General features: G+C 51.3%; 1 protein-coding gene across 4 annotated transcripts in view; it reads left to right on the forward strand.

The window, feature by feature from the left end:
• The window catches only part of KMT2E (lysine methyltransferase 2E (inactive)), a 3,564,841-nt gene that overhangs the window by 968,973 nt on the left and 2,577,834 nt on the right, over positions 1-18,034 (forward strand). For all 4 annotated transcript variants that reach the window (XM_069629119.1, XM_069629120.1, XM_069629118.1 and 1 more), the window contains one exon: positions 7,064-7,114. In XM_069629119.1, the coding sequence (XP_069485220.1) occupies positions 7,064-7,114 (51 nt within the window). The remainder of the gene's footprint in view (positions 1-7,063; positions 7,115-18,034) is intronic.

The following is an 18,034-nucleotide window of genomic DNA, read 5'->3' on the forward strand; positions in this document are numbered from 1 at the left end:
TATTTCGCACTAGCACAGTGTCTCCTTCAATCGGCTTCTCTTGGAGGTTTCTCCTTGTGCTTTCGTTCTCATTCTTGGCCCGTCGCTCCAGGCTGATGCCGCTGTTGTCAATCACCCCTGGATTTTGTCCATCTACCTCTGGCAGCAGTCCTCTGGGGCAGCGGCTGAACAATGCCTCTGCTGGTGCGACCCCTGTGGGTTGATGGGGGGTAGTTCGATATTCCCAAAGAAACTCGAAAAGGTTCTGGCGCAGTTCTCCTCCTCCATCCAACGATATTCTGAAGATTTTATTGAGCGTTCTCATGAACCTCTCGACCTCCCTGTTTGCCCTTGGCCATAACAGCGTGGCTCTCCTGTGTTTGATACCCCTTTCCTCCAAATAACGGGCGAATTGCTTTCCCTGGAAGGGTGGGCTGTTATCGGAGCACAGTTCCACTGGGAAGCCATCGGTGGAGAACATCTTTTCCAGCACCAAGATGGTGTGGTCACATGCCGTGGACTCTACCTGTTCCACCTCTGGGTATCTCGACCACTGGTCTATAACTGCCAAAATGTACATGCCTCTTCCCGTGGACCCGAAGTCGGCGTGCACCGTACCCCATGGCTGCTCACTTCTTTCCATAGTTCTGATTGGTGGGCCCCTCTCTGCGGGACTGGCTGCTTGGCACGGAATGCAGGCATGCACAAAGTCGTCCACTCTTCGTTCCAGGTCGGGGAACCAGACTTTCAGTTTTAGGCGCGCCTTAGTTTTAGCGGCTCCCCTGATGTCCCTTGTGTGCCAGTTGTAGCACTTTGTCCACCAAGGTCCGCGGGATGACAATTTGACGGCCCTTGCAACTGGAGACCATCTTAGGTCACTGAGAGCTCATTTCATGTTTTCCATAGTGCTTGGTGATCTCTCTGGGCACCTGCCTCCCGCCTGGCATTGTTGTTGAGGACATCTCTCCACTCGCTACTACTCATAGCTCCCTTGATGACCTGTATTTCGTCTTCCTCTGATGCGTCTGCTATATCCTGGCGTGAGAGTGCCACCGGCAGAGCTGCCTTCATGACGTCATGGACCATGTCAATGCAGTCTTCTACCTCACCCTTGTCCTGGTCACGCCCGGCACCAGGATGACTGGATAGATAGTCCGCTGCATTGTGGGTACTTGGACGGTATTGCAGTTTGACACTATACTCTTATCAGCGATAGCATCCACCGTTCTATGCGTGGAGGTGGTTTGGAGGATGCTCCAGCCATGATTGGAATGAGCGGCTTGTGATCGGTGATGACTACTACAGGCTTGCCTAGGATGTATAACCTGAAATGCTTGCATCCCCACAGAATGACAAGAGCTTCCCGCTCAATCTGCGATTATCGTTTCTCGGTTTCCGTGAGCGCCTTGCTGGCGTACGCAATGGGGCACATGAGTCCACGTGAGTCCGCTTGCATCAGAACTGCACCCAGTCCTACTGGACTGGCGTCCACGACAATCTCTGACTCCATGTCCGGGCTAAAGTACGCCATTGTCTCTTGGCCCGACATTGCATTCTTGATATCGGTGAATGCCCTTTGTTCCTTGGACGTCCACACCCAGGCTGCGTCGTTCTTTGTCAGTGCCCATAAGGGTTCAGATAATGACGCCAGGTTGCGAAAAACCTCCCACAGTAATTCACCATACCAAGAAAGCTTCTTATCTCTGCTGGTGAGTCTGGGGGGGCTGCCTTGCGAATGTCCCATACCTTCTCCGGGTCGGGAGAAATTCCCCCAGCGTGGAAGACAAACCCAAAGAATTCTTTGCGATTCTTGAGAAACTTGCATTTCTTCCTATGCAGTGTGAGTCCTAGGCTTCTCAGTCTTTCCATCGCATGTTCCAGCCTTTTTAGGTGTTCGGAGTCTGACTGGGTGAACACCAGGATGTCGTCAGACATATTGAGGACACCTTTTAGTCCCGCCAAGGGCTCCCCGGATGGCATTTTGGAAAACTTCCGCCACTGACGAGACACCAAAACGGAGTCTTTATAATTGGTATAGTCCTTTGTGGGTGGTGAATGTCGTTATGTAACGTGAGTTTGGGTGAAGTTCCAGCTGGTGATACCCAGATCTTAGATCAAGCTTAGAAAACACTTTTGCTTCCTGAAGCTCACCCACGATGTCATCCAGTGTGGGTGTGAGGTGTCTTTCCCTTTTAATGGCTACATTTGGCAGTCTCATGTCCACACAGATTCGGACAGCCCCTGGCTGATTGGGCTTGGGTGCTACCACTATGGGGGAGACCCACGCCATCGGGCCTTCCACCCTTTCAATGATATCCATGTCAACCAGCGATTGAAGTTCCTTTTCAACTTGAGGCCGAAGATGGAATAGGTATCCGCCTATGTTTGAGGGCCATAGGTCGCACAGATCCATCAATGTGCAGTCTAATTGGGTCCCCTTTCAGTTTGCCCACACCCTGGAAGACACTTTTGAATCTATTCAGCAGACGTTCAATGTCAGACTGGAATACTGCCATAGTAAAGTGCACAATGTCCAGGGCTTCTGAAGCGGCACAATTTAAGAGTGAATGCGGGTTTACGTGGGTCACAAAAAATCTGGCCTTGATCTTATTCAGTCCATGTGAGACTGGAGCCACGAAGACTCCCTGGATCGGCAGCGGCGTGTCCCCGCCAAATGTGTATATTCGGGCCCTGGAGTCTTCTAATTTGGCCAGACCTGGGAGTGCCTCATAGTGTTCCATTGCTAAGACGCACACTGATGCACCTGTGTCGATCAAAACAGGCGTAGGCACATCTCCAATGTTCACGGAGAAGGTCGGTTGCCTTCTCTGTTTTGCCCCTGACGCAATATTTGAGATGAAGAAGACCTCCTCGTCATCCTCTTCTTCCTCGGCAATGTCCAACTCCTGCACGCCCTGCTCAACCATCGACACACTCCTGAAAAGTGGGGTTACCCCCACTTTCTCTTGCTGGTCCCCTTGACGCAGCCACTGGATTTGCCGCCCTACACACCCTCGCATAATGTCCAGGCATGTTGCACCTTCCGCAGACTCTCGATTTTGCGGGGCATTCCCCTGCGTGTGGTAGGTCGCTCGTTTCTGTCCCCAGCGTGTCTTCCCTAGTACTGGGCGACCAATAGCGAATGCTTTCAGCCAGTTTGTAAGCGTGCCTTGTGTCCAGGATTTGTGTAAGCGTCAGGCCAGGCTCTCGAAGTACTTGTCTCTGCAGCTTCCCAGAGCTGCAACCTTGTATTAACTGATTACGCACCATCTCTTCTTCATTCCCCCACCTGCAGGTACTTGCCAGGTGTCTCAGTCTAACACAGAACTGGTCAAGTGATTCATCGCCCAGTTGCCTTTCCGCACCCATTACAAATCTGCTGAAGTCAACATTGGCCATGGGGAGAAAATGGTCCTTGAGGGCTTGTTTGACAGCATCATAAGTGTTCACCTGAAGATTTAGCGAATCGAATATCCTGTGGACTTATGCGCCAGCTGAGTATACCATCCTGGCCACCTTTGCATCGTCATCAGTTTCACCCGTGGCCCTGAAGAACATCTCAAGTCTTTTGACCCACAGCAGCCATTTGGGACCTAATTTGGAAGGCGGACCAGAAGTGTCAAATTCAGGCATGGTTGCCAGGGTCCTGCTTAGCTTGCGTGGTATTGGTGCAGCGCCTTCCTCCTCCTGTTCCCCCCTTGTAGTGATCTGCATGAGGTTGTAGGTGAAGGATCAGCCCTGGGCCCTGTGGCTGAGTAAACACTGTGTATTCTTCACTGACCTTTGCTTGCTGGGTGAAGCTGCTGGTGTCTGGTGGTCCAGATGGGTTGGTTGGGCCTGGTTGTGATGCAGGTGTTTCATAGGACACTTGTCAATCTTCCTGTCCCTTCAACATGCGGTGACCATGGCCATTAGTCATCTAACAGCTATGGAATGTCCAAAAATTGTGTAAACAATTATCACAAACTGCGCACGAGCACCCGTGAGGGCCGCAACTGTCGTGATTTGTTCATTTAAGATGGCCGCTGGCAACTGCGTAGGGTCCGTGGCTGTGTAATAAAAGCTAAAACACTTTGCCCCACATGAATCATCACCGGAGCAGTGTCGCTTTCATCTGCTCGTGGCACCTCCTCGTCGCCAGTGTTGGAGGCGGGACACACCCCGGGTGTCCCCACACGCACACACACACTCGCACACAGAGGACACGGGACGCGTGTTGCTCGTACGGAGTCCCGGCGGCAACTACAGTTCAGGGACCTCCCTTTATTAGCCACGCATGTGCGAGCCCAACTGAGGCTCGCGCATGCTCACAACCGTTGCGCGATACACAACAGGTAAGACTGGAACTGAAATATGTGTATGGTGCAGGTGCTGCATGTACTAGTTGTCGATAAGTGTGCTACAGTATGGGGGAGGCACTACATCTATCACTGGAGTTAGTCAACCAACTAAATAACAGTGCGCTTTTTAAGGACCTTAGGAGAATGAATAGCTGAGGGATACCTACTGTGTTTCCAACTTGAGACCCTACACTTCAGACTTCATCAGGTGCATTAACCCACTACAAAATGTCACTGGCTAACAAAATATGTGCAAATTGGTTGATTGTTCCGCATGTAGCTGCAGAAAAATGCCAAAATTATAATATGATCAATAGACACCAAAATATTTATTAACAGTCGTTTTATTTTAATTGCAAATGTATTATGTGATTTCTCAGCGTGGCTAGCTACAGCATGCTTGCATTGGAGAGGTTAGCTGATCGCTGACAACCTGTTGGAGAGGTGTTGCTCTAACATGAAAACGCTGGTCCACTTAACGTTTCTTTTGCCATGTGTTGGACTGAATGCATTATTTGCAAGATTCACAAGAAGGACAAAGGCAATTTTAGCACTACCTGTTTTACAGCAGCCGGAATGGTTTTCAGGCTAGAACACACCTCTATACAGGGGTAAAGGGCTAAGCAACTTCACTGCTAACCCTTTCTAACTATGCAGTGAAAGGTCTAATTAAGGCAACTGGATGGCTGTAATCGAAGACCTAGTTTGTAATTTGTATTTTCTGCATTTCATGGTAAATGTCGATGTACATTAGTACTTTCTTTAGTCTCTTTTATCCATTTTGAGCAATAGACAGCAACAAACCTTTACAAAGAAATACAGTAGGGCTTCTTGCGGTAATTGCTTGCATTGCCTTTTGTAGCAGTTCATGATCTAATTTTAAAGCCTTAAGAAACCTGCAAGAAACTGTTTAGACCAACTAGAAAGGCTCTGCAATACATATCAGTATTGCCACTGCTTTCCTGCGACAAAAGGAGTGAAACTGACTCCGCTTTTAAAAGCAGAGCTTAAGGAAACACTTTTTTTAATTGTACATGCATTTTAGAAAGGCAAGTGCTTCTTGTGGTGTGATGCTTTTAAGAAGTGTTCTGGTGGCACACTTACTGTTTAAATTAGAAGTAACCTTTGTTTTAGCTTAAGGGTGAGGCTGACGAGAGTGATTTATGCACATTCCCACTGGGTTAATTAAGCAAGAAACCAGCCTGCCTTGGACTTTCAAAGAGATTACCAGGAGCATTCTTAGCTCTGCCAGGAGCTAAACGGTGATCAGCGCAACATCATTTCAATCCCTGTAGTAGCTGGATGTCATAAAATTTGCTGAAACTTAATGGCCAATAAAACCGCAGTTGTGCAGTTTGCCCACCAAACACATCTTTGAACCTGGTAGACACCCTCAGTCACCCCATTTTTTGGGTACAGATTTATTTTTTGACACCAAGGTAAAAAATGTAGACTAGATTTGGCAGTAGAAATCTGGACAGTGAAGGACAGATTAGTGCTAAGGTGCAATCCATATGTTATACTCTCTGCCTCCTGCTGCAGGTACTGCCTTTTGTTCCATCAGAAAACTATGCAGTAGTAGTTGGAGCTTTGGTCATCTCCCAACTGGACTACTGCAATAGTCTGCTTGAAGGTATTCCATCTAAAGAATACCCACGGTTACAAAGGGCTCAAAACGCTCCAGTGAGACTAGTGCTTAGATTGAGGTAGTCTTCCCCCATCTCTGGCCTATGCCGTACCTTTCACTGGCTATCTCTGAGCGATGGAATTGATTTCAAAGTTCTCCGTCTTATATTTAAGTGCCTAAATAATTTGACTCCAGCATACCTGCCGAATAAAATCTGCAGATATTTTCCCACCAGCCCGCACCGGTCTGAGGATAAACTGTTATTGAGAATTCCATCATCCTCTTGTGTTTTTAGGGGCTACCAAAGATTTTCAGTCTGTTAGTGGACTGGGCATATGATCGCTGCATACATTATTGTAAATGCTCCCTGGCTCATAATTTTACTTTGGTATGTTCCTTGGCTAGTTATGGCATCCAAACTGGCCCACCCAGCTCCAATCTAGCTCATATTTGCAACTATAAGAAGCATGTTCTATTGTACTTATGTTCTAATGGGTACATTGGTGGCATGCTAAATTGTTTCTTGCACTTTGAAAAGTTTCTTGGTGTAGGGCATTCTCCCTCCCAAGTCGCTTTTTAAAGGCCACTTTCCAATTTAATGGGGGTGCAAGGGGGTTTTACCTTAGATTTTACAAGCACAATGGTTTCATCAGGCAAAGCTTAAGAAAATCTTTGGCTGAGCTGGCTAAGGCTGAGGTTAACTTGAAAATGAGCTGGAATCTGATACGTGGGGATGTTCCCACATATAGAAATAAAGAAGGGACTGGAGAGCAGTATGTAAGTATGTGTTACTTCCTTGGTTGCTCTTATACTTGTATCCTTTTAACTAGTTTTTCCTATACTGTTCCTATCCACTTTTCCATATTCTGGCATATCAATATTGATCTATCGGTGGTTGGAGGCATGGGACTACAGGGTAAGCTGAATTGTGCATGTTCTGGGGTAAACCTAGGCTTAGGCAGGGCTGCACGTGTGCTCCGGCATTTTAATTGTTATGGCAAAGTACTCTGGGTCCATGCCATAAGAGTACAAGAGTTGCATCAGTTCGTAATGTGTACATTTTCCTTTTTTTTCTATGCCAAATTCCTCGTCGGATACATCTTGCTGACTAATTCAGATGATCTTCTTACCAGCTACAATGATAGATGCAACAACGTGAGCACATCTGGTATGTTACATTTTATCTGCTATCCCCTATGTTGTATTTCAGAAATAACCTTTTGACCCTGTAGATTTCTATTAAAGAGCTGCCTACAATAAAACCTGTCAAAATATCTCTTCATCTCCTGGGTTTCCCTGAAGTACATTTTGTACAGAAGTTGCTCTGCCAGACCCAAGATCGATTTCATTGCATTTCATATTTTCTCTTAAATCTGAGAACTCGGACTATACTTCCTTTTATTTCCCCTTCAGGGTCTGTCAAGGCTGATGGATCAAGAGACAACTTGGAGCCAAAGGTTTATTTCAGAATAATTATTAGATAATATAGAAAAACCCACGGTTTGTGTTTAACCGATTGCCCAGGGTTGAGCTCAGAAGTATGCACAAATGGGATAGCTTGTCTTAGGACAGTGGTCCTCTGTTATTTTCTCTCTTCCCTGAATAAGTCTGTGTTCTCGGTGGTGAAGGAGTCACTCAGTTTCTGTGTTTTTAATTCCTCTGAATTTCTTTCTTGGCACCTTGTAAGGTATTTCTTGCCCCTGCTTAACTAGTCAAGATATCACCTTGGTTTGTTGGGACTTACAGAAAACATAGCAGCACCACCCCTGATGCATTGGATCATCATGAACATCAGACCTCAGACTCTTTTACTGGTGTTGGACATCAGAATTTGCAACTTGAATTGTTACTGTGATACAGCCTGGCCCCGCTGATACTCTTCCAGACCTCCAGTTTCCACTTGATCCTACCTGACCAACACTGTATGATTCTGCTTCTGGATCTTTTCTCTCTTTCACCTGTACTTTACTCCTCCTGCTATCTCTTCTCATTCCTCTTTTCCTATTTTCTCTTTCTGAACTTCTCAACTTCCTACACCTAAAATCTCTGCCCATCTCATCCCTCTCTTTCAACCACTAATTAACTTCTCCTTTCTCTGCTTCTCCATTGCTTCTAAACTCTTCCCTCTGCTCATTTCTTCTCCCTCTGCTGTTCTGTATACCACCTGCACTCCTCTCCCTTCACACCTCTTCCTCCTGCCTCCACCCCTCTCTGCTGCCTTCGCCTTTACTTCTCTTCCTATCTCATTTTCTCTTGTCTCACTCGGTCTCCTCTTACACGCCTTACTCCTATGTCCCGTCCACTTTCCTCCATCCTGTATGGACGTCCATCGCGAAGGATGGGAAGAGAACCCTTTTTCCACCAGAAAGACATTTCCCCTTTAAATTTAATGGCGCGCAGGGCACGGCCTCTGGAGCACAGGCTCTCTTAACCCCGCCCACTGGCACCACACCCCAGTACCCTGTTCTGCGTCGACGGGAACGGACTGCTCCACTAGCGCTCCTGGGTGCGGCACTGCCTTGCAATTCCACGCGCTTCCCCAGTAGGTTATCTAACTTTTTCTTTGTATTGCAGACTTGGGAACACTGTCCACGGGTGCCCTAGCTCGGCCCGACAGGCTTTAGCAGGTGTTTGTCATGTGACGGTTTCTTCACGACAGCAGATCCACACGCGATCTGTCTTCGATGCCTTGGTGAGGACCACGGTTGGGATGGATGCTCCGTGTCTGACTCTCTCACGCCCAGGTCGGTCAAGCACCGACTCGAGCATTGGAGGGAACCTTTCGACAGGACTCTGCCGCAGAACATCAAAGACTACATCCGGTTGAAGACACCGAAGACAGGTGCGTTCTTTTCTAAGGCACCCCGCAGAGGCACTCCTTCCTGGGGAAGCCCTCTGGTGGGAGGGGTTAGTCTGGCCCTCACACCGGCGCAGACAGCAGCGAGGCTCATGAAGCTACCGGCCTCACAAGCGAGGGGTCCAAGGGCCCTCCTGGTCCCGCGCTGAGGGGCCTGTGATCTTTACGACCACCAGGACACATCCCGAGGGGCATCACCCTTATACCAGGTCCTTGCCCGAGGGGGCGCCTTCATGCAGGGCTAGCACTACCAGCCAGATGCCGAGATCTTATTGCCTACTGGGTGCACACCTGAGGTGCAGGGCGGGGCAGAACCGGTATGGTCGAGCATGCAGGCTGAGCCCGGGAACACGCCAGCTACAGGTCCACGTACTCAAGGCGCGAATAAAATGGCGCAGGCAGGCGCAGAGGCACATCAGCCCACCAAACAGCAAAGGCAAAGTGCTGCTCCTAGGACAGAGTCTTATTCTAACATTCAGGGGCGCGGGTACAATATCCTCATGTACGGAAAGGGGGTAGGCAGACAGCTGGCTTATTCACCCCCTCCTCCCACGCAAGACTGCACACAGCCAGCCTGTGAGAACAGGTTTTTGTCAAGTTCATGTCTCTCATGTGCTCCCCTCAGATGGGCACAATACTCAGAGGCATTATTAAAGACATGTTCTCACCAGCCGACCCAGTGCAGCCCCCTGCATCCCTCCCCTACAGGCTCCACTGCCGCAGCAGCCCAGCACAGAGGCTCCAACAACTCTGGTGCGGCCCCATACCCCCACCACAGAGGAACCCTGAGGCTCGCTGGCGCCACACCCCCGGTTACAGTGGACCAGGAGGACACAAACGAGGAGAAGCAGAATACACCCTAGTCAGCGAAAACCTTTCATGACAGGATTGCTGGCTTGTTAGAATACCTGGGTATCCCCCAGCCACAACAGGAACTCCCTGAAGCTGGAGTTCTGGCAGAGGTCCTGAGCATCAAGGCCGAGGCTCGGTCGGGCATCCTCCTACAAAAACATGTGGAAGCATTGGCCAGAAATGACTGGCTCAAGCCCCACTCCACACAACCTGTCAACAAGAAGCTCGTTGCTAGGTTCAGGCAAACTAAAGGGGACAGCATACTACTCTTGACACACCCGCATCCCCTCTCATCAGTAATTGCTGCTGCGTCTATGTATGCCAAACCCCAGGCTTCCTTGTCCAGTACCGCCACTCCAGCAGTCCTCAACAAGGAAGAAAAGACCCTTGATTCATATGGCAAGAAGGTCTATTCAAATGCCGGCCTGCACCTCAGGCAAGCCAACACAGACGTTATCCTCGCTGCTGCTAACCAACACCTATGGAGGGAGATCAGACTTTCTTCCCGAAAGACAAGCAAGCCTCATTTAAGGCAGGTCTGGGCGGAGGCAAAATTCGTAGCCCAAGATATGATGGAGGCCTTGGTGGGCCACATCGACACGGCTAATAGAGTGATCTGTCTGCCAACAGACATGAGGCACACTGCCTGGTTGAAGCCGATGAGGTTCAACCAACATGTCTAGGAGAGAATCCTTGATCTGCCATTTGAGCGGGGGATCTCTTCCACGCCTTAACCGATGAGGAGCTTCACAAAAAGAAGACCAGCTCCCAGAAAGCAAAGTCTCTGGCCATACTTATTAAAATGGTCACAAAACCATTTGCTCAGTCCAAGTCCCTCTTAGACAAGGGGTGCTCGTTTGGCGGCTTCCACGGGTTCCAGGACCGCAAAGCCAGGCAGCCGGACAGGTCTTCCAGTCAACACCAGAGAAAGCACCAAAAAACAGCACATAAGGGGTTCTTCCAGTCCCCTTCCTCTGTAAGAGCCTCTGATCAGAAGAAACAATTACGTTTTGCAGCAGGTCCACAGCACCCGATTCGGGGGCAGCCTGGCCCTGCATAGTCAGTCTTGGCGGCGAAGTTCGCGGACGCCTGGGTCCTCTCAGTAGTATTCTGGGGCTTCCAGCTACCTCTTCCTTCTCCCCCTCCGAGTTCCTCTCTACTTCCACAGATCGGCACACCATCACTCTTTGCGGAGATTCGCTCCCTCGTCGAGAGTGAAGCGGTAAAGCAGGATCCCCCTCCAAAGAGGGGCAGGGCTTTTACTGCTTCATTTTCGCTATCTAGAAGAAGAACCAGGCGGGCCTGCGAGTGGTGTTGGATCTATCGTCTCTGAATCTTTACCTACCCTTGCAGACGTTCAAGATGGTGATGTCAGCACTTATTGCCGAGACACTGAGTGGGGGAGACTGGACGTGTTCCCTGGACCTGAAGGACGTGTATCTCCATGTTCCCATTGTGCTGCCTCACTGGGCCTTCCTCGGGTTCCGGGTCATGGGTCTGCACTTACAATACAGAGTTCTGCCCTTCAAGCTAAATTCAGCTCCGAGTGTGATGTGTGAAGTGGAAGGATAGTCTCTTTCCATAGTTAAAACAAGGTGAGGGTTTCATTATAAAGTAAACCCATTTCTCCAGCAAGGGGTCTGGCATGGATTCACATGCTCATGAATATTCCCCGTCGTCAGGCTGGGAATCCTTGGTAAAGAAAAAATCAGTATCAGTTTTGTTTCTGATCTGTCTTTCTTATTAGTAACCAATCACGGATCTCTGGGTCATACTGCCCCCAGCCAATGACTGCCCTCTCCCTAAGCCCCGCCTCTGGCAGCCATCCTCAGATTTTTTACTGCACGCTCAAGTGTTGGGAGTCCTCGTGTTTAGCTCTCGAGTTTTTTACTGCGTTTTATCGCTTTTTCAGGAGAATTTCTCATTTTTTCGGTTTAATCGAGCCTCAAGCTCCACCGTTTCTTCTTCCGATAACGAGGACCCGTTTCGGAATTCTTCTACGCCCCTCAAGGGTGAAGTTTTCGTCAAAGTTTACACTTCTTGGAGGATTCCGGAAGATCTGCGGCCTACCTCAACGGACATGGCCCAGGACAAGGGGAGCTCGACGCCCGGATCCAAGCTGTTCAGGAACTGCCCTGGATGCGGATTATATAACGTTTTCAAGGAGGACGAGCATTTGCGATGCCTCTACTGCCACCATGGGGGAAGACGCACATGGAGAAGGACTGTGTGTTTTGCAAGAACCTTTCGGAACGGACCAAACAAGATTGTCGTTCCCGCCTCGCCACCTGGCTGGAGAAGGGCACAGCAAGTGAGAAGGCGAAGTCTGAGCGGGCTTCTAAGTCCTTTGAGGGCGCCCCAGCGACGGGGGCCCAACAGAAGGCCAAGCATCGCAAGTCTGCGGGCTCCGGGAGCGCCGAAGGGTCAGGCTCTTCGGTTGCCAAGCAGGGTGCTACTTCCCCGGCACGTTCGACCACGAGCCAGCGCTCTGGTTCGGGGAAAAGGAAGTCCGAGAACCCGGGTAGGCCGCTGGAGCGGACCCGGTCAATCTCAAAGGGGGAGCGAGGCACTGACCCTCCCCAGAAGGCGAAGGCCCAGGACGCACCTAAGGTGGTGAGGGCTTTGATCCACCCGGTTAAGGCCTCTACCGAAGTGGTCGCTGCGACCCTGGCGGAGCCGGCTGAGACTACGCCAATGGAAACGGCCTCTGGGCCCAGAGTATCCATGCCGCAGCGGAGGGAATCCTCTTTCCAGCCCATCGCTAAGACCCCCGTGAAGCCCCCGGCTGAAAAAGAGGGGGGAGCCGGTGGCTATTACAGACTCAGAATCAGCCTCTGAGGAGGAACTGGTGGTGACTGAGAAGGGCCTCAACGAAAGGTCCATAGGCCTCAACGAGAGGTTCAGAAACCTCAACGAAAGGTTCGAGAAGGTTCGATCCTAGGGTACGGTCCCTGCTGACGTGATCGAAGATAGCGACGATGAACAGGGCCCAATGGAGCGGCCATCCCGTCCGTCACAGCCATTACCCGAGCCCCAGGATAGCTCGGCGGCCATTTTTTTTGGCAATCCAATCCTTATGTACTGAGATAAGGATGAGATTACCACACACCCCGACGGAGGAGCCAGAACCAGGCCCGTCGGGAAGCCCTCCAAACAAGCGGAGGAGAGTCCACCCCGCTCCGCCCTTCGTGCCTGCAAGACCGGTGGACCCCTCATCTCCCTCGCCGGGAGAGGATACGGCGACGGGGACGGACGATGACGGCGGCGATGACACAGCAGACATCCCGTCGTCACCACCACCCCCCTTTCCACGCCATGATAACCAGGGCATCCAAGCTCTTCCAGCTCTGCCCTGAAGAACAGAAAAAGGAGGGGTTTCTGTACCAACAGCGAGAGGCTAAGAGGAAGACGGTCCTCGCGGTGCCTTTACTCGACGACATCTGGGACGAGGGGCTTGCTGTCCTCAAGAACCCTGCCACGACACCCGCCAAGAGGGACAGGTACGAGAAGAAGTACTGAGTCCCCGATGCCTCCCCCTTGTGCCTCAGGGCCCAGCCCACGCCGGACTCGGTCGTCTCGGCAGCGGCTAAGAAGAAGGCAGCGGGCACGGCGGCTTCAACTTCCACTTCCCCGCCGGACAGCGAGGGCAAGAAGTTGGACTCTATGGGACGACGAGTCATCTCATCAGCGGCGACGACGATTAAGGCGGCCAATGCCTTAGCAATCGTGGCCCGCTACGACAGGGAGCTCTGGTTCAAGTTAGCTCCCCTGCTAGATTTCCTGCCTGATGACAAAAGGACAGAGGCACTAGAAATTCTGCAGGCGGGCGAGGTGGCGTCGGATCACGCCATAACGGTGGCGACGGACATCGCCGATACCGGATTTCGCCAACTGGGCAACAGTTTGCCTCCAACGACGGGGATGGCTCAAAGCGACAGACTTTCGCCAGGACCTCCAGACCAGAGTGTTGGACATGCCGTTCGACGGCAGCAACCTCTTAGGTAAGGCAGTGGATGAGTCTCTACAGGCCATCAAGGCCGACTCGGAGACGCCCCGGGTCCTTGGGGTGCTTCAGCAGCGACGGCCCTTTCGGAGCCCCGGAGGCAGACAGGGTGCCTCCAAAGGATCCAGCGGTGGCTCTTCCGCATACTGCCAGGCGGCCCGCTCCTCTTCCCAGGAGGCCTACAGAGGTCGCGGCAAGCAAGGGGGATCCCGCCATCATCGTCAAGGAGGCCAAGGCGGCAAGGCCTCCTCCAAACAAGACTGACCCGGTCATGCTGTCGGGTCCCCACCGAAGCACCCCGGTGGGAGGCCGGCTGACGAAGGCGACTTCCTATCGTGGTTGGACCTGGAGGATGCTTACTTCCACATCCCCATTCTAAAAAGGCACAGGAAGTTCCTCAGGTTCGTGGTTCAGGGACGCCACTACCAATTCAGAGCCCTACCGTTCGGATTAAAGTCGGCACCTAGGGTTTTCACCAAGTGCCTGGCACCAGTGGCGGCGCGGCTGCGCCTGCAGGGGATCCATGTCTTCCCCTACCTGGACGACTGGCTAATCCGGGCAAGGTCAAGGGAACTCGCCGTCGATCATACAGCGAGGACCGTCCGGTTGCTCACGGAGCTGTGGATCGCCATCAACTACCCCAAATCCCACCTGGTTCCATCGCAAGGGGCACTGTTTTTGGGGGCGAAGCTCGATACAGTGGAGCCATTGGCCTCCCCTTCAGAGGAGAGGACCAAGACAATCCTGGGCAAGGTGCGATGCCGGTTAGCCACGGACGTGGCCAGGGTGAGGTCCATCAAGTCCCTTCTCGGGATGATGTCCTCATGCATCTACCTTGTGCCCCTGTGCAGACTTCGGATGCGTCCGCTACAGGAGTTCCTTGACGCCTGCTGGTTTCAGGCGAGGGGCTCCTTCGAGGACCGGATCTCCCTCGACGAGGAGTTACGTCGGGCGATCCTATGGTGGGGCACCCAGGCTCACCTCACGACGGGCACAGACTTTCAAACCCCGGCGTTTCAAGAGATGGTGACTACGTACGCCTCTCTGGAGGGTTGGGGGGCCCACACCGGAGATCTCCACGCAAGAGGCCTTTGGCTCCTGGAGGAGAGGTCTCTTCACATCAACATCTTGGAGCTCCGGGCAGTGTTCTGGGCGCTCAAGTTATTCCTCCCGTCCCTCAAGGACAAAGTGGTGAGGATCTTCACAGACAACACCACCACGATGTTCTACATATAGAAGCAGGGGGGCACCAGATCCCCAGCCCTATCCAAGGAGGCCCAGGATCTGTGGCACTGGGCCGTCGCCCAGGGGATGTTTCTGGTTCCCTTCCACCTGGCAGGAATAAAAAACACCATCGCCGACTCACTCAGCAGGGAGCTGCGCTCGTGCCACGAGTGGGAACTGTGCCAGGATCAAGTGGATCGACTCTTCTGTTTCTATACGCTTTCCCTCCATTGCCGTTGCTGCTCCGCCTCATCAACCAGCTCAAGACGTTCAGGTGCAGGATTATCCTCGTCGCACCGGCATGGCCGAGGCAGGTCTGGTTCCCGGACCTTCTGGACTTGTCAACGTCCCCACCAGTCCGGCTGCCGGCGGACGCGGATCTTCTCTCCAGAGAAGGAGGCGCCATTCTCCACCACGACCCACAGTCGCTGATCTTGCAGGCCTCGCTCCTGCAACACTAGAGTTTGGAGGGTATGATATCCCGTATGATTGCAGAGAGGTTCTTGCAAAGGCCAGGGCGTCCTCAACTCTCAAGTGTTATGGTCTTAAATGGAAGAGGTTCTCTGTCTGGTGCCGTGCACAGAAGATTAACCCTCTGCGAATTATGGCCCCTCAAGTGCTGCCGTACCTGTTGTCGCTGGCCAAGGCTGGACTGGCTCACACCTCCATAAAAATACATCTGGCTGCCATCTCCCAATATATACCAGGACGACGGGACGGGCGTCCTTGTGGTCTGATCGCCTGGTGAAGGAATTTATGAAGGGACTATTCCGATCATTCCCGCCGGTGAAGGCTCCTGCCCCGGCGTGGGAGCTTAATGTGGTGCTGACCAGGCTCATGGGGGCCCCATTCGAGCCTATGCCTTCGGCGCCTTTGAAGTTCGTGTCATGGAAGACAGCGTTCCTCGTGGCCATCACCTCTGCACGACGAGTGGGAGAGATTCAGGCCCTATCTTGCAAGCCTCCATACTTGACTTTTCATGACACGAGGGTGGTGCTGAGGACGCACCCCTCCTTCATGCCCAAGGTGCCGTCGGACTTCCACCTCAACGAGCCCTTGGTGTTACCAGTTTTCTTTCCGTCGCCTTCGACTCCGGCCGAGAGGAATTTGCACTCGCTGGATGTAGCTAGAGCGCTGAAGTTCTACGTGGACCGCACGAAGAGCTTTCGGAACACGTCACAACTGTTTGTGAACTTTGGGTGTGTGAATCAAGGGAAGGCTCTCTCGAAGACTTCCATTTCCAGATGGCTCTCCGGCTGCATCATGCATTGTCACCGGTTGGCAAACCGACCGCTGCCCTGCCGTCCGAGAGCCTATTCGACCAGAGCGATCCCTGCTACCACAGCGTTCCTGTCTGGTGTGCCCCTGCTGGACATCTGCAGGGCTGCTACGTGGAGGTCGATGCACACCTTCAGAAGATTCTACTGCGTCGATCAGGACTCCAGGGAGGAGTCCAGGGTCGGCCACGCAGTGCTGCGCAACCTGTTCGCTTAAGGTGAGCCTGGTGAGAAGGTAAGAGATGCTTAATGTTGAGTTGTTGTATTGCTTAATGTTGAGCCTGTTGCCACCTCTCGTGGTTGTGCATGTGTATACTGCTATGTATTCTTTTATTCATGAGCATGTGAATCCATGCCAGACCCCATGCTGGAGAAGGAACAAGTTACTTACCTGTAACTGTTCTCCAGCATGGGTCTGGCATGGATTCACATGCAAACCCTCCCACCTACCCCTCTGCGGCTCTTCACTTGGTCATACTGCCACTTGGCGTGCTACCAAATCTGAGGATGGCTGCCAGAGGCGGGGCTTAGGGAGAGGGCAGTCATTGGCTGGGGGCAGTATGACCCAGAGATCAGTGATTGGTTACTACTAAGAAATACAGATCAGAAACGAAACTGATACTGATTTCTTTCTTTACCGAGGATTCCCAGCCTGACGACGGGGAATATTCATGAGCATGTGAATCCATGCCAGACCCATGCTGGAGAACAACAGTTACAGGTAAGTAACTTGTTCCTTCATGATACTTTCCTGTTAGCCACACGTTCAAAGGTGCTCTCTCTGGACTTCTTACTGCTTGTTTCTGGTTGGAGATGAGATGCAATCACCTCTGATGTATCTTTTAATTCCTGTAGAGGTTACCAGGTCTTTGCCACGAGCTATAGGTTGTAGGAGAGTTTCTCTTCAATGTTTAGAAACTGATTTGCCTTCCCTAGTTGGCCCAGGTGGGCCTAGGAGGGCTCTGCCACCTACCTCTACTAAGGTCCTGACCACCCTCTTCACTAACACTCTACTCTTTGTAAGTTAGGCATGGTATCAAACAGTAAAACAGACACAAGTGATCACAGTACAAGGGTATTTATTGAACTTCAATTGGGTTTGAAAAACACCTATCTAATCCTAAATCTGAAGATGGGAGCAAGCTATGACCATCAAATAATATAACAACGCAGTCCTAGTCGAGTCTGTCAAAATAAAAAGGCCTATGCTAAAAACCTATTGCCAATCCTTACTTCTAAATACAAAAAGTGTGGGACACAATGATATGCAAAGGAAAAGTATTCAAGAAAGTATATGTCTGGATAATCAAGCCATTGGCTTCCCTTCCCCACGTTTTCAGCATGGGACAAGGTGGCACACTTGAGTTTAGCACACTCTCTGGCTTCTCTAGCACGAGAATGCAGTTCAAAACCTCATTGGGATTGCCATTCAAAGTGTCTTATTTCAGAGGGCCTGATGCAACACGACAAACATTAAAGTTCTCCAGCATGGGGTCTGGCATGAATTTATATGCTCGTGAATATTCCCAGTCATGCTGGGAATCCTCAGTAGAAGCAAAAAACGTTTCACTTTAACTTATTAACTGTATTTGGAATGGATTGTGTCCTCCAACGTCTTTCACATCTTTGACATGTAAGGTCCACAGCTGTGCTGCTTTGAAAAAAAAATTCGGCTAAGGGCGTCCTGCGTCAGTGGCATCGGGTCGATGTCCCTCGAAAGCCTCCGTCGAGGGTGGCCTCATCAGACGTTATAAGTAGCACGCACGGCGCCCGTACCCTCAGTTCTGTTTTTTCCGCAAACATGTTTGCTTCGAGAACTCGGTGCACCTCGTGTTATCTACTTCGATAATGTCTTCTTCTACTCCCCGCGGTCTG

Source organism: Ambystoma mexicanum, chromosome 12 (genome assembly GCF_040938575.1).
Source record: "Ambystoma mexicanum isolate Mex_15411 chromosome 12, UKY_AmexF1_1, whole genome shotgun sequence".
Taxonomy (NCBI): Eukaryota; Metazoa; Chordata; class Amphibia; order Caudata; family Ambystomatidae; genus Ambystoma; species Ambystoma mexicanum.